The following is a 15037-nucleotide window of genomic DNA, read 5'->3' on the forward strand; positions in this document are numbered from 1 at the left end:
ATCCAACATGGCTTCTCTTATGTTCTTTTGTGTCACAGAGTGTTGGACTGGATGGGCCATTGGCCTGATCCAACATGGCTTCTCTTATGTTCTTATGTGACACAGAGTGTTGGACTGAATGGGCCACTGGCCTGATCCAACATGGCTTCTCTGATGTTCTTATATGACACAGAGTGTTGGACTGGATGGGCCATTGGCCTGATCCAACATGGCTTCTCTTATGTTCTTCTGTGACACAGAGTGTTGGACTGGAGGGGCCACTGGTCTGATCCAACATGGCTTCTCTTATGTTCTTTTGTGTCACAGAGTGTTGGACTGGATGGGCCATTGGCCTGATCCAACATGGCTTCTCTTATGTCCTTATGTGACACAGAGTGTTGGACTGGATGGGCCACTGGCCTGATCCAACATGGCTTCTCCTATGTTCTTATGAGGATGGGGACTTGGGGGCAAAAAGCTGTCCTGGAAAATAATGTTGTCCTCAGAACCTTTAACCTCCTTATACGACCTTTAAAGCCCTTTAGGGCCTGGGATCCATCTACCTCCGGGATCGCCTCTCTCCACATGAGCCTCAGAGAGCACTTTGATCAAGTTCACAAAATCTCCTTATGATCCGTGGGCCAAAAGAAGGACGGCTGGCCACCACCAGAGCAAGAGCTTTTTCAGTGGAACGGCCCCCCCACCCGAAAACATCAGGGGCCTGCGGGACTTCCCACAATTCCGCAGGGCCTGTAAGACAGAATTGTTTAAACCGGCGTTTAACAAATAATAGGGACCGCTGTTCCACCTCCCCACAGCGTCGACTCCTGAACCATCCCAGAGTGCCAAATAACATCTTATAATATCACTACACGCGGCACTCGATAAGAATTAAAACCCTCCATCTGGATCCTGACGAGTGAACCTGGAACCGTACTACATATTTTAAATCGTATGAACTGTTGAAATGTTTTAATGATTTTGTTGTGCTTTGCTTTTAACACTCTGTTGTTTTAACTGTTGTTAGCTGCCCTGAGCGTGCTGGGAGGCGGGATTATAAATGCAATAAATAAATATATAACTAATTCTGAACAACGGCCTTGTAGGGTTGCCAGGTCTGTGTTGGGAAATACCTGGAGACTTTGGGGGTGGAGCCAGGAGAGGGCGGGGTTTGGGGAGGGGAGGGGCCAAAGTCATAGACTCCACTCTCTAAAGCAGCCATTTTCTCCAGGGGAGCTGATCTCTGCCAGCTGGAGATCAGCTGCAAAACTGAGAGATCCCCAGACCCCAAATGTATTAAATAGCTCTGGCAGAGGTTGTCCTTGAAAGGGCAGCTGCTGTGAGAGCCCTCTCCAGCCCCCCGCACTTCACAGGGTGTCTGTTGTGGGGGATGAAGGGAAAGGAGATTGTAGGCCACTCTGAGACTCTGTCCTTGAAAGGGCAGCTTCTGGGAGAGCACTCTCAGCCCCACCTACCTCACAGGGTGTCTGTTTGGGGGAGGAAGGGAAAGGAGATTGTGAGCCGCTCTGAGACTCTTCGGAGTGGAGGGCGGGATATAAATCCAATATCTTCATCTACCTCACAGGGTGTCTGTTGTGGGGGAGGAAGGGAAAGGAGATTGTGAGCCGCTCTGAGACTCTTCGGAGTGGAGGGCGGGATATAAATCCAATATCTCCATCTACCTCACAGGGTGTCTGTTGTGGGGGAGGAAGGGAAAGGAGATTGTGAGCCGCTCTGAGACTCTTCAGAGTGGAGGGCGGGATATAAATCCAATATCTTCTTCTTAAATTCTAAAAGAGACCAGAGTAACAATCTCAAATGTCAGTTTCTTCTGAACGATTTGGCTCCTAAAATGACCAAGGCCGTAGCAATTTTTCTCGCTGAAGTTCTCAAAATTAAATTTTAAATAGTATTGTCTTATTCAATGTAATTTTTGTGCGGAGTTTTACACCGGATTGATTTTATAAATTATGGACTGGGCATTTTATGTATTCTGTGACTGCTGATATGCCAATAAAAGTCTATTGTGACCGTTAGATCATATAATAGATAAGATCGGCGAGACAGGAAAAAAATGATAATACATGTGAAAATGTTTATAGCAGTGTGAAATATATGTGAAAATGTTTATAGCAATTGTTTTGTGATTATAATAAATGTAACAAAAATAATAAACATAAATAATAAATAAAATTAAAAATAAAATAAAATTAAGCTTTATATCATAAGCTAATATAAACCGACTTCTCTCCTGACTGCAGTTCTGAAACATTAGATGCTTTGTGCACGGTGTAAAAGCTTCAAATCGATGGATTGGGGGGGGGGGGGGGAGAGTGGCTCAGTGCTAGAGAATCTGCTTGGTAAGCAGAAGGTCCCAAGTTCAAACCCCGGCATCTCCAACTCAAAAGGGTCCAGGCAAATAGGTGTGAAGAACCTCAGCTTGAGACCCTGGAGAGCCGCTGCCAGTCTGAGTAGACAAGACTGACTTTGATGGACCGAGGGGGGTCTGATTCAGTTCGAGGCAGCTTCAGATGTTCATATTAGGGAAGGGAGAGTGGCTCAGTGGTAGAGCATCTGTTTGGTAAACAGAAGGTCCCAGGTTCAATCCCCAGCATCTGTATCTAAAAAGGGTCCAGGGAAATAGGCGTGAAAAACCTCAGCTGGAGACCCTGGAGAGCAGCTGTCAGTCTGAGTAGACAAGACTGACTTTGATGGACCCAAGGGGGGTCTGATTCAGTAGAAGGCAGCTTCAGATGTTCATATTAGGGGAGGGAGAGTGGCTCAGTGGTAGAGCATCTGCTTGGTAAGCAGAAGGTCCCAGGTTCAATCCCCAGCATCTGTATCTAAAAAGGGTCCAGGCAAATAGGCGTGAAAAACCTCAGCTGGAGACCCTGGAGAGCCGCTGCCAGTCTGAGTAGACAAGCCTGGCTTTGATGGACCCAAGGGGGACTGATTCAGTAGGAGGCAGCTTCATGTGTTCATATGATTTGCTCATTTTCATTTGATTAGAGAATCAGCTTATGGAGGGGCTAGAACTACTTGCTCACCAAGAACTCAGAGGGAACAGCGCTCAGAACTCTTTATACAGAGGTTGCATCTACAGTGAATTACTGATGAAAAACACCGTTAAAAATCTCTACTGAATCTCAGGGTGGCCAAGCAGTGTGCCCTCTAAGCTGAGTTAGCGTGAGCTAGCTCACAGATTTTTAGCCTTCAGCTCACACATTTTCGGCAGCTCAGGAAGGATGACCCCAGAGCACGCTAATTGGTGCAGCGGCTCACAACTTTAATGGCAGTAGCTCACAAAGTAGAATTCTTGCTCACAAGACTCTGCAGCTTAGAGGGAACATCGCCGCCAAGTTTCCCTCACACACGCTTGGCTCAGACAAGTGAAGATCACAGCTAACCTTACTTATATCAGCAGCCCCAAGCCACGTGTCATGGGAGACAAAATGTGTGAAGTCACAGCCTCTCCACCAATGAGTTTCCTGCCCGTTAGTTACTACACTCTGCATAACTAAGAGCGGATAATATTACCTTCATGGTTTATTACTCCAGGATAGCCTTTTACCTACATTTGCACTTTTCCCCTCTACCCACTAAGCAGTGTTCCCTCTAAGCTGAGTTAGCGCGAGCTAGCTCACAGATTTTTAGCCTCCAGCTCACAGAATTTTGGCTTCGCTCAAGAAGGATGACACCAGAGCACGCTCATTTATGCAGCAGCTCACTTTAATGCCAGTCGCTCACAAAGTAGAATGTTTGCTCACAAGACTCCGCAGCTTAGAGGGAACACTAAGATATGTTGGCCACGACCCAATCACGCTGAATGCCACAGATGGGGAAAATGCAGATTTACTTTCTCCACTTTACTGGTAATTGATTAATCCGCCCGTTAAGCTCCTTGAACATGAAAAGGAAGTTTTCCGAATCATTTAATCCTTTTGACATACTGCAGAATAGTGCCCTGTCTCCTAATCCAACTAGAGGACACCAAGTTACTTTTTAATGAGGGAGCCGAAACTCTTAGTTAGTCTTATCTTTTAAGTTTTGGCCAGGGGTATGTGTCTCTGTTAATGGTTAACAACAAACGGTCAACCCCCAACCCCATCCTACACTACACTTTGGCAGGCTTTTTTTGGTAACAGGAACTCCATAAGAACATAAGGAGAAGCCATGTTGGATCAGGCCAATGGCCCATCCAGTCCAACACTCTGTGTCACACAGTGGCCAATATACACACACACACACACACACACTGTGGCTAATAGCCACTGATGGACCTCTGCTCCATATTTTTATCTAACCACCTCTTGAAGCTGGCTATGCTTGCAGCCGCCACCACCTCCTGTGGCAGTGAATTCCACATGTTAATCCCCCTTTAGGTGAAGAAGTACTTCCTTCTATCCGTTTTAACCTGACTGCTCAGCAATTTCATTGAACGCCCACAAGTTCTTGTATTATGAGAAAGGGAGAAAAGGACTTCTTTCTCTACTTTCTTCTTCCCATGCATAACCTTGTAAGCCTCTATCATGTCACCCCGCAGTCGACGTTTCTCCAAGCTAAAGAGCCCCAAGCGTTTTAACCTTTCTTCATAGGGAAAGTGTTCCAAACCTTTAATCATTCTAGTTGCCCTTTTCTGCACTTTTTCCAATGCTATAATATCCGTTTTCAGGTGCAGTGACCAGAATTGTACGCCTTTGCATATTAGGCCACACCCTGCCCCCCTAATGCAGCCAACCTTCCTGGAGCTTACAGGAGGCCCTGTACGAAGAGACTGGTAAGCTCTCGGAGGACTGGCTACATCAGGTGTGGCCTGCTACAAAATACTCCCTGCACTTTGGCATCTTCAAGCCCCCTTTAGGTGTTCATCAAATTGAAATCTGACCCCCTGCGACCTAAAAAGTAGCACAAGTTATGGAATGCTTTATTTTGGGACAGGTGTACAAAAAAACTAATTTTAAATGCCACCCCAAAATGAAACAAAGTACCACTTGGCATGGTCCGCATTGCAGGGGTGGCATAGCCCAGGGGTGGCCAAATTTGCTTAATGTTAAGAGCCACATAGAATAAATGTCTAATGTTTGAGAGCTGCAAGACAAGGAGGGGAGGGAGGGAGGGAGGGAGGGAGGGAGGGAGGAAGGAAGGAAGGAAGGAAGGAAGGAAGGAAGGAAGGAAGGAAGGAAGGAAGGAAGGAAGAAGGAAGGAAGGAAGGAAGGAAGGAAGGAAGGAAGGAAGGAAGGAAGGGAGGGAGGGAGGGAGGGAGGGAGGGAGGGAGGGAGGAGGGAAGGGAGAAGGGAAGGGAGGGAGGGAAGGGAGGGAGGAAGGGAGGAAGGGAGGAAGGAAGGAAGGGAGGAAGGGAGGGAAGGAAGGAAGGGAGGGAGGGAGGGAGGGAAGGGAGGAGGGAAGGGAGGAGGGAAGGGAGGAAGGGAAGGGAGGAAGGGGAAGGGAGGGAGGAAGGGAGGAAGGAAGGAAGGGAGGAGGGAAGGGAGGGAAGGAAGGAAGGGAGGGAGGGAGGGGGGAAGGGAGGAGGGAAGGGAGGAGGGAAGGGAGGAGGGGAGGGAGGGAGGGAAGGGAGGAGGGGAGGGAAGGGAAGGGGAGGGAAGGGGAGGGGAGGGGAGGGGAGGGAAGGGAAGGGGAGGGGAGGGAAGGGAGGGAGGGGGAGGGGGGAGGGAGGGAAATAGATGGGGAAGGAGGGAGAGGTGAAAAGGAAGCAACTTTAACTGCATTCTCTAAGCTGCTGGCTGGCTTCGTGAAACGATTTAAAGAGAGAGATGCCTTCTCCAAACTGGCCAATGGGGCACTGGGGGCTTTGAGAGCCACACAATCCGTGTGAAAGAACCACATGTGGCTCCCGGGCCACAGTTCGGCTACCGCTGGTGCAGCTCAAAATCATGAAAATCCTTCCTAGCCCCCCAAACTACTCCTGCTGCCCCAGGACACTCATCCCCCAGTTCTCTACAAGAAGATGGAATCCTCATTGGAACACCCAAATTGAAAATTTCGGGGTACCCCTGATCGGCCCAAAAACAGCGTCCAGAAGTCCGTCTCACTGAGCACCAGTTCAAACAAAGCGTCCGCTCAGGTGGCCTCCCCCGCAGAACTGGCACCGCCAACCCCCCCCCCCAAACGGTTTGTATTCTTTTTTGAAGCCAACAATGAAAAGGTTCCTCACCCAACCCAGGGAAGAATTTGGTGTCACTCGCCACTTTCAAGTCTGTGTTGGTCAAGGAGATGGGCAGCTTGGGCAAGGCCACGGCCGACACCCGGTCCAGGTCGTTGGTGGCCGAGAGGATCCGCCACTTCAGAATCATCGGCGGCTTGTCCCCCACTTCAGAAGGAAGCAAAACAAGCAGGCAGGTTGATGGGGGCAGAGTTACTCACAACACTGTTGTTATATTGCAAGCAGGGCTTTTTGTCTGCAGCAGGGACTCTTTTGCCTATTAGGCCACACCCCTCCGATGTAGCCAATCCTCTAAGAGTTTACAGGGCTCTTCGTACAGGGCCTACTGTAAGCTCCAGGAGGATTGGTTACATCAGGGGTGTGTGGTCTAATATCAGGACTTCTTTGTAGCAGGACCTCCTTTGCCTATTAGGCCACTCACCCCGATGTAGCCAATCCTCTAAGAGCTTACAGGGCTCTTTGTACAGGGCCTACTGTAAGCTCCAGGAGGATTGGCTACATCAGGGGGGTGTGGTTTAATATCAGGACTTCTTTGTAGCAGGACCTCCTTTGCCTATTAGGCCACACACCCCGATGTAGCCAATCCTCTAAGAGCTTACAGGGCGTACTTTCAGCTCCAGGAGGACTGGCTACATCAGGGGGTGTGGCCTCATATGCAAAGGAGTTCCTGCTACAAAAAAAGGCCCGATTGCAAGAAATTAAAGATCCGAGAAAACACCAGGGGGTGGATTCCTCAAGAAAACTGGCACGTTCTTTTCCTTCCCAAATGTGACTTTTGAATGCCAGCGCCGACCAAGTGACGGATTTTTAACCCACTTCTTGGTGATGCAAACCGCAGTTTAAATGCATGTGAGAGCGTGACACAGATTCAGATTATTTATTGTTACGGTACATAACCAATAAATAAAAACAATTTAAGAAGTCAATCCAATTCAAATCCGATGTGTAATCTACTACCAACCACCAACCAACATTTTATTTATATCCCGCCCTCCCCGCCGAAGCAGGCTCTGGCAGCTAACAGCATACAATACAGTAAATTATACAATAAATATTTTAAAACAGTAACTACCGTATTTTTCGGTCCATAGGATGCACCGGACCATAAGACGCAGGTGCCTGGAGCGATCTCGCCGCTTGTCTCCCAGCCAGGCACGCAAGCGCGGGGGAAGCACGCCTGGCTGGGAGACAAGCAGCGAGATCGCTCCCTGCGAAGTGCTGGGCTTGCGATGGGGGTAGAGGGAGCGATCTCGCCGCTTGTCTCCCAGCCAGGCGTGCTTCCCCCGCGCCTGCGTGCCTGGCTGGGAGACAAGCGGCGACTCCCTCCGCCCCCACCGCAAACCCAGCACTTCGCAGGGAGTGATCTCGCCGCTTGTCTCCCAGCCGGGCACGCAAGCGCGGGGGAAGCACGCCTGGCTGGGAGACAAGCAGCGAGATCGCTCCCTGCGAAGTGCTGGGCTTGCGATGGGGGTGGAGGGAGCGATCTCGCCGCTTGTCTCCCAGCCAGGCGTGCTTCCCCCGCACCTGCGTGCCTGGCTGGGAGACAAGCGGCGAGATCGCTCCCTCCGCCCCCATCGCCAACCCAGCACTTTGCAGGGAGCGATCTCGCTGCTTGTCTCCCAACCAGGCACGCAGGCGCGGGGGAAGCACGCCTGGCTGGGAGACAAGCGGCGAGATCGCTCCCTGCGAAGTGCTGGGTTGGCGATGGGGGCGGAGGGAGCGATCTCGCCGCTTGTCTCCCGGGGGGCTGCAGGCCCCTCCCCCCCTCATCTTTTAGTATTCGGACCATAAGACGCACGCACTTTTCCCCCACTTTTTTTTTGGGGGGGGTAGTGCGTCTTATGGTGCGAAAAATACGGTAATTTAAACATTTTATTTTAATAATTTACTCAAACGTTGAGGCACAATGGTTACAGCAGAATAAAAAATATTTGGAAAAGGGAGCTCTGCAAAATTTGTAAAATATACAAAAAGGATAAAAACGGTCAACTTCAAAGTCCCTCCTTTACAACATCGTCACAAATTCTCCCGGCAGCTGCCAGAAATCTGGTGCAAATTGGGGATTAGAGTCTGCTAACAATATATTGGGGATTAGAGTCTGCTAGCAATATATTTCCAGTTTTGGAGTCCAAAAGCCCCCTAGCAAAGGCTGAGCTGAGTGAGCGTGAGCTAGCCCACAGATTTGCAGCCTCCAGCTCACACGTTTTTGTCTTCGCTCAGGAAAAATGGCCCCGGGGCGCAATAATTTCTGCAGCAGCTCTCCACTTTCATGCCAGTCGCTCGCAAAGTAGAATTTTTGCTCACAAGACACTGAACATATGAAGCTGCTTTCTACTGAATCAGACCCTGGGTCCATCAAAGTCAGTATTGTCTACTCAGACTGGCAGCGGCTCTCCAGAGTATCAGGCTGAGGTTTTTCACACCTATTTGCCTGGACCCTTTTTTGGAGATGCCGGGGATTGAACCTGGGACCTTCTGCTTCCCAAGCAGTTGCTCTACCACTGAGCCACCATCCCTCCATCTCCATCACCTACTGCCTGGACCCTTTTGAGTTGGAGATGCCGGGGATTGAACCTGGGACCTTCTGCTTCCCAAGCAGATGCTCTACCACTGAGCCACCGTCCCTCCATCTCCATCACCTACTGCCTGGACCCTTTTGAGTGGAGATGCCAGGGATTGAACCTGGGACCTTCTGCTTCCCAAGCAGATGCTCAGCCACTGAGCCACTGTCCCTCCCTCTGCAGCTTAGAGGGAACGCTGCTTGGCACGTGTGCTTTTGTATAGTCCCCACACAAGCAAAACATGGTCAATCGTTTCCGCTTTATCTGTACAGCAAGGGCAAACCCACTCTGCCATTGGCAGAGAAAGTGACACCACTTGCCCAGGGCTTTTTGGGGGGTAGAAAAAGCCCAGTAGGAACTCATTTGTATATTAGGCCATGCCCCTCGAGGTCACCAGGAAGCTGCGACATGACACCCACAGCTGACCTTCAGTCACACAAGGAAGGTCCTTGTGCTTTGCTAGGGCTGCCGAGTCCCCCTGTCGCCACAGCGGGGGCTCCCCTCTTGTGTACAAAATGCGTGCGGGGCGATGATGTCACCTGGAAGTGATGTCAACGTGCAGGACACGTCGCACCAGAGACGCTCTAGGACACAGATGGCCATAACTGCTTCAGGTAAGAGCCACACAGCATAAACATTAGATGTTTGAGAGCCGCAAGGCAGGCAGGCAAATAGATGGGTGGAGGGAGAGAGAGAGAGACATGGAAAGAAAGCAACTTTAAATGCCTTCTCCAAGCTGTTGGCTGGCTTGGTTTGGAGAAGTGAGTTAAAGAGAGAAAGGCCTTCTCCAAGCAGACCAACCGGGCATGCGGGGGCTTTGAGAGCCGCACAATATGCGTGGGAAGAGCCACATGTGGCTCCCGAGCCATGGTTTGGCCACCCCTGCTCTAGGATTTGCGATAAAAACTCATGGTACCATAGAGTTTTACCACAAATCCTAGAGCATCCCAAGCACGATGTGCCCTCCAGGATGACATCACTTCCAGGCAACGTCATTGCACAGGGCACGTCACGCAACAATGGGGCTCTCTGGGGGTGGGGAGACCCTAGGCAGCCTGCTCCGCGCCAGCAGGTTGGGGCCCCCCAAACCAGGGGGTCCACCCCAGCCCCTGGCAGGAGCATGGCAACTGCTGCCAGAGTAACACTCTTTTAAAAAAACAGGCACAACCAGTCAACTCTCCAATGGCCAATCAGAAGCCTTGCTGGGCAAAAGCCCCATCAGACCCCACCCATTTTCCAAAAAGACTTGGCAGGCACCCAGGGGTCATTTCGTAGCAGGAGATCCTTTGCACACTAGGCCACACACCCCTGATGTAGCCGATCCTCCAAGAGCTTATCAAAAAAAGAGTCCTGTGAGCTCCTGGAGGATTGGCTACATCAGGGGGTGTGGCCTAACGGGTGGAATTCTAGCAGGAGCTCATTTGCATATTAGACCACACCCTCCTGATGTAGCCAATCCTCCAAGAGCTTACCAAAAAAGAGCCCTGTAAGCTCTTGGAGGATTGGCTACCTCAGGAGGTGTGGCCTAATATGCAAAGGAGCTCCTGCTACGAAATGACCCCTGCAGGCACCAGTAAAACTGTGTTGGGCACCTCTGGCCCAGTCCGTAACCCAGCCAGAAGAATTTAGTCCTGAACCAGAACTTGCTCTGTTTTCTCCTGACGTCTCGCTTGACGCAAAGCCTGTGTAGTTCTTCCCCACCTCTGATTCCTCTTCTCACCCTCTCATAAGAAAATACCAGAGTAATTTTGAAGATTACAGATGCTCACGAGCCACCTGGATTTTAAGAGAACAACAAAACATCAAAACCTCTCCCTGATTATGCAGGGTACACCCTGGAACTCTCCCAAGTTACCAGATTGCCTGTCCCCTTGTGCAAAACCATCCGTTTAAATTATCTTCCATTTCCCGCATCTTGAGAAAACCGCGCTGCCTGCTCTTTCACGGGCCCAAATTGCAGGGCATCAGCGAAGGCGGGAGACAAAGGCGGAATGCGGAACAACAAAAATGGAGAGCAATTAAATGTCAAATGAGGTACGCAGGAAAACGAGGGTAATTTTCACACAGCCCTGTCCTTAACGGTTCCAAAGACCAGACCTTCCATTCCTCCCACTCACCCTTTAATTTACATCAAGGTTACTGAACCCGGAAGCCGCAGTTAGTGCAGAATGCCGCTGCCCCGCTGTTATTAGGGCTCCCAAGATGGAGCACATTCGGCCGGGGCTTCGGGATCTGCACTGGCTGCCAATAATATACCGAGTCCGGTACAAGGTGCCGGTTATTATCTTTAAAGCCCTATATGGCCTAGGACCTGCCTACCTTAGGGACCGTCTCTCCCCACACGTTCCCCAGAGAGTACTGAGATCGGGTTCTCAAAACCTGCTTGTAATCCCCGGGCCAAAGGAGGCCCGTCTGAAATCTCCCAGGGACTGAGCCTTTTCGGTAACGGCGCCTTGCTGGTGGAACCAGCTGCCAGAAGAGGTGAGGGCCCTGCGGGACCTTGGGCAGTTCCGCAGGGTCTGCAAGACAGTCCTCTTCCGGCCGGCTTATAACTAACTGACACTGGAAACTTTGGAAGGCTGCAGTGTAACATTCCGACAGACCGCTGTTCTATATGTTTTATTATCTTATTGTTTTAAATTGTTATAAATTGATGTTTTAAAGCTAAAGCTATGTTAGATTTTATATGTTGTAAGCCGCCCTGAGCCGCTTCGGTGGGAAGGGCGGGATATAAATTGAAATATAAATATATAAATAAAATAAATAAATGGGAAGTATTGTTTTTCCACTTTTAAACAGGGAATATTACTGAAAATATTAAAGCTTTAATGCAAAGACCTTTGTTTGGTCCTTGCATCTGTTACAGGGTTGCCAATCCCCAGGTGGTAGCAGGGGATCCCCAAGTTTGGGGCCCTCCCCCCACTTCAGGGTGATCAGAAAGCGGGGCTGGGGGGGGGCGGGGAGAGAGAAATATCTGCTGGGCACTCCATTATTCCCTATGGAGGCCGATTCCCATAGGGTAAAATGCAGAATTGATCCACGGGTATCTGGGGCTCTGGTGGGGCTGTTTTTTGAGCTAGAGGCGCCAGATTCTCAGCATAGCATCGGGTGCCTCTCCTCAAAACACTCTCCAAGTTTCGAAAAGACTGGACCAGAGAGGTCCAATTCTAGGAGCCCAAAAAGAAGGTGTCCATATCCTTCATTATTTCCAGTGGAGGGAAGGCATTTAAAAGGTGTGCGGTTCCTTTAAAAGTGATGGCCAGCACTCCCTTCAGAGTTCAATCGTGCTTGTCACACCCTTGCTCCTGATTCCACCCCCAAAGTCTCCTGGCTCCACCCCAAAATCCCCAGATATTTCTTGAATTGGACCTGGCAAACCGGAGAGCCAGTTTGGTGTAGCGGTTAAGTGGTTAAGTGCGTGGACTCTTATCGGGGAGAACCGGGTTTGATTCCCCGCTCCTCCACTTGCACCTACTGGAATGGCCTTGGGTCAGCCATAGCTCTGGCAGGAGTTGTCCTTGAAAGAGCAGCTGCTGTGAGAGCCCTCTCAGCCCCACCCACCGCACATGGTGTTTGTTGTGGGGGGAGAAGATAAAGGAGATTGTAAACCGCTCTGAATCTCTGATCCAGGGAGAAGGGCGGGGTATAAATCTGCAATTCTTCTTCTTCTGTTCTGTGACCGCTTAATCTCTTAGCAACAATATCCCAGTCAAGGGGCAGGGCCATCCTTATCTTTAAAAAAAAAGTGTATAATGTTTGTTTTCCTTCTAATCCTCTTAGAAGTGTAAAATGCACTTTAAACAGAAAGAAAGTAAATTATGCTTATAAACAAAATCGTTAAACTCGTTCTCAAATACCAAACCCTAACGCACTTTCTTTAGTCTTGTCTTCTATATCAAAAATAAAATTGTTTGTCTTCATCAGTGAGTCTTGAGCACTCCAATGAGCTCACATCAGAATGATCATTCGTAATAAATTTTTGCATGGTCTTTCGGGGTGCCAATTCAAGAAATATCTGGGGACTTTGGGGGAGGAGCCAGGAGCAAGGGTGTGATAAGCATAACTGAACTCCAAAGGAAGCTGTGGCCATCACATTTAAAGGGACCACACATGAGTTTGGTGTTGTGGTTATGTGTGCAGACTCTTATCTGGGAGAACCGGGTTTGATTCCCTGCTCCTCTATTGCAGCTCCTAGCCATAGCTCTGGCAGAGGTTGTCGTTGAAAGGGCAGCTTCTGGGAGAGCCCTCTCAGCCCTATTCACCTCACAGGGTGTCTGTTGTGGGGGAGGAAGGGGAAGGAGATTGTAGGCCGCTCTTAGACTGTCCTTGAAAGGGCAGCTTCTGGGAGAGCTCTCTCAGTCCCATCTGCCTCACAGGGTGTCTGTTGTGGGGGAAGAAGGGAAAGGAGATTGTAGGCCGCTCTTAGACTGTCCTTGAAAGGGCAGCTTCTGGGATAGCCTTCACAGCCCCACCTGCCTTACAGGGTATCTGTTGTGCGGGAGGAAGGGAAGGAGATTGTAGGCCGCTCTGAGCCTCTGTCCTTGAAAGGGCAGCTTCTGGGAGAGCTCTCTCAGCCCCACCCGCCTCACAGGGTGTCTGTTGTGGAGGGAGAAGATATAGGAGATTGTGAGCCAGTCTGAGACGCTTTCAGACAGAAGGGCAGGGTATAAATCTACAATTCTTCTATTAGAAGCCTTCACCAGAACGCTGGAATAGGCCCCTCTGCCTACTTCAGACGGAGATGGAAATCTCCCCACGGCAGGACTTGCTACAGGCACGCCAACTCACAGCCGTGGCCTCCCCCTGGGCCCGGGCCGAAGCCTGCAGGAGACTCACCTGTGGGCGAGAGCTTTTGGAAGATGTTGTTCACCGGGAGGCCCTCTTTGCGCAGCGACCAGTACTCTACGATGCTGTTGTTTGGATTGGAGGCGCAGAGCAGGATCTGGGGAGGGATGGGAGCAACAGGGAAACTGTTAGTGCAAACTCTGCACACCTTCCTTGGGAATGGTACTGACGGAGCTCAAGAACTACCAACGGGGCTCCCCGTTTGGGGCCTCCGCCTCGGGTTTTGTTGTGGACATTGTCTGTCATGATCAGGGGTGGCATTCTAGCAGGAACTCCTTTGAGTATTAGGCCACGCCCCCACGATGTAACCAATCCTCCTGGAGCTTACAGCAGGCCCTGTAAGAAGAGCCCTGTAAGGAATTCTAGCAGGACCTCCTTTGCATATTAGGCCACACACCCCTGATGTAGCCAATCCCCCTGGAGCTTACAGTAGGCCCTGTACGAAGAGCCCTGTAAGGAATTCTAGCAGGACTTCCTTTGCCTATTAGGCCACACACCCCTGATGCAGCCAATCCTCCTGGAGCTGACAGTAGGCCCTGTACGAAGAGCCCTGTAAGCTCTTGGAGGAGTGGCTACATCAAGGGGGTGTGGCCTAATATACAAAGGAGCTTCTGCTACCAAAAAAGCCCTGGTCACGCCCCAGCCAACGTTTCTCTGAACAATTCCTGAAGGACTTTAGCCTTTCCTCCAGCTCCTCAATAGTCTTGGTTGCCCACTTCCACACTTTTCCCACCTCAATTGCAGGGCTCATTTTGCAGCAGGAGCTCCTTTGCATATTAGACCACGCCCCCCTGATGTAGCCAATCCTCCAAGAGCTTACAAAAAAGAGCCTTGTCAGCTCTCGGAGGATTGGCTACATTAGGGGGTGTGGCCTAATTGGGGTGGAATTCTAGCAGGAGCTCCTTTGCATATTAGGCCACACACCCCTGATGTAGCCAATCCTCCGAAAGCTTGCAAGGCTCCTTTTTGTAAACCCTAAGAGGATTGGCTACATCAGGGGTGCATGGCCTAATATGCAAAGGAATTCCTGCTGCAAAATGAGCCCTGCCTGGGACTGAATTTGTCTATTTCAGCCTTGCTACACTCTTAATTGTCTTGGAGAGAGCCCCCAAATATCTTAAGAACATTAGAGAAACCACGTTGGATCAGGCAATGGCCCATCCAGTTCAACACTCTGTGTCACACAGTGGCCAAAAAACCCAGGTGCCATCAGGAGGTCCATCAGTGGGACCAGGACAATAGATGCCCTCCCACTGTGCCCCCCCAAGCACCAAGAATACAGAGCATCACTGCCCCAGACATAACATAAGAGGAGCCATGTTGGATCAGGCCAATGGCCCATCCAGTCCAACACTCTGTGTCACACAGTGGTCAAAAAACCCAGGTGCCATCAGGAGGTCTACCAGTGGGAACAGGACACTAGAAACCCTCCCACTGTGCCCCCCCAAGCACCAAGAATACAGAGCATCAC

The 15037-nt window shown here is 50.3% G+C and overlaps 1 protein-coding gene across 1 annotated transcript in view; it reads right to left on the reverse strand.

Annotated features, from left to right (window-relative positions):
• Positions 1 to 15037, reverse strand: part of MED16 (mediator complex subunit 16) — a 50450-nt gene that overhangs the window by 24898 nt on the left and 10515 nt on the right. The window contains 2 exon segments of the mRNA XM_060232805.1: positions 6152 to 6307; positions 13558 to 13663. Coding sequence (XP_060088788.1) covers positions 6152 to 6307; positions 13558 to 13663 — 262 coding nt within the window.

The sequence above is a fragment of the Heteronotia binoei genome, chromosome 2, assembly GCF_032191835.1.
Source record: "Heteronotia binoei isolate CCM8104 ecotype False Entrance Well chromosome 2, APGP_CSIRO_Hbin_v1, whole genome shotgun sequence".
In the NCBI taxonomy this organism is placed as follows: Eukaryota; Metazoa; Chordata; class Lepidosauria; order Squamata; family Gekkonidae; genus Heteronotia; species Heteronotia binoei.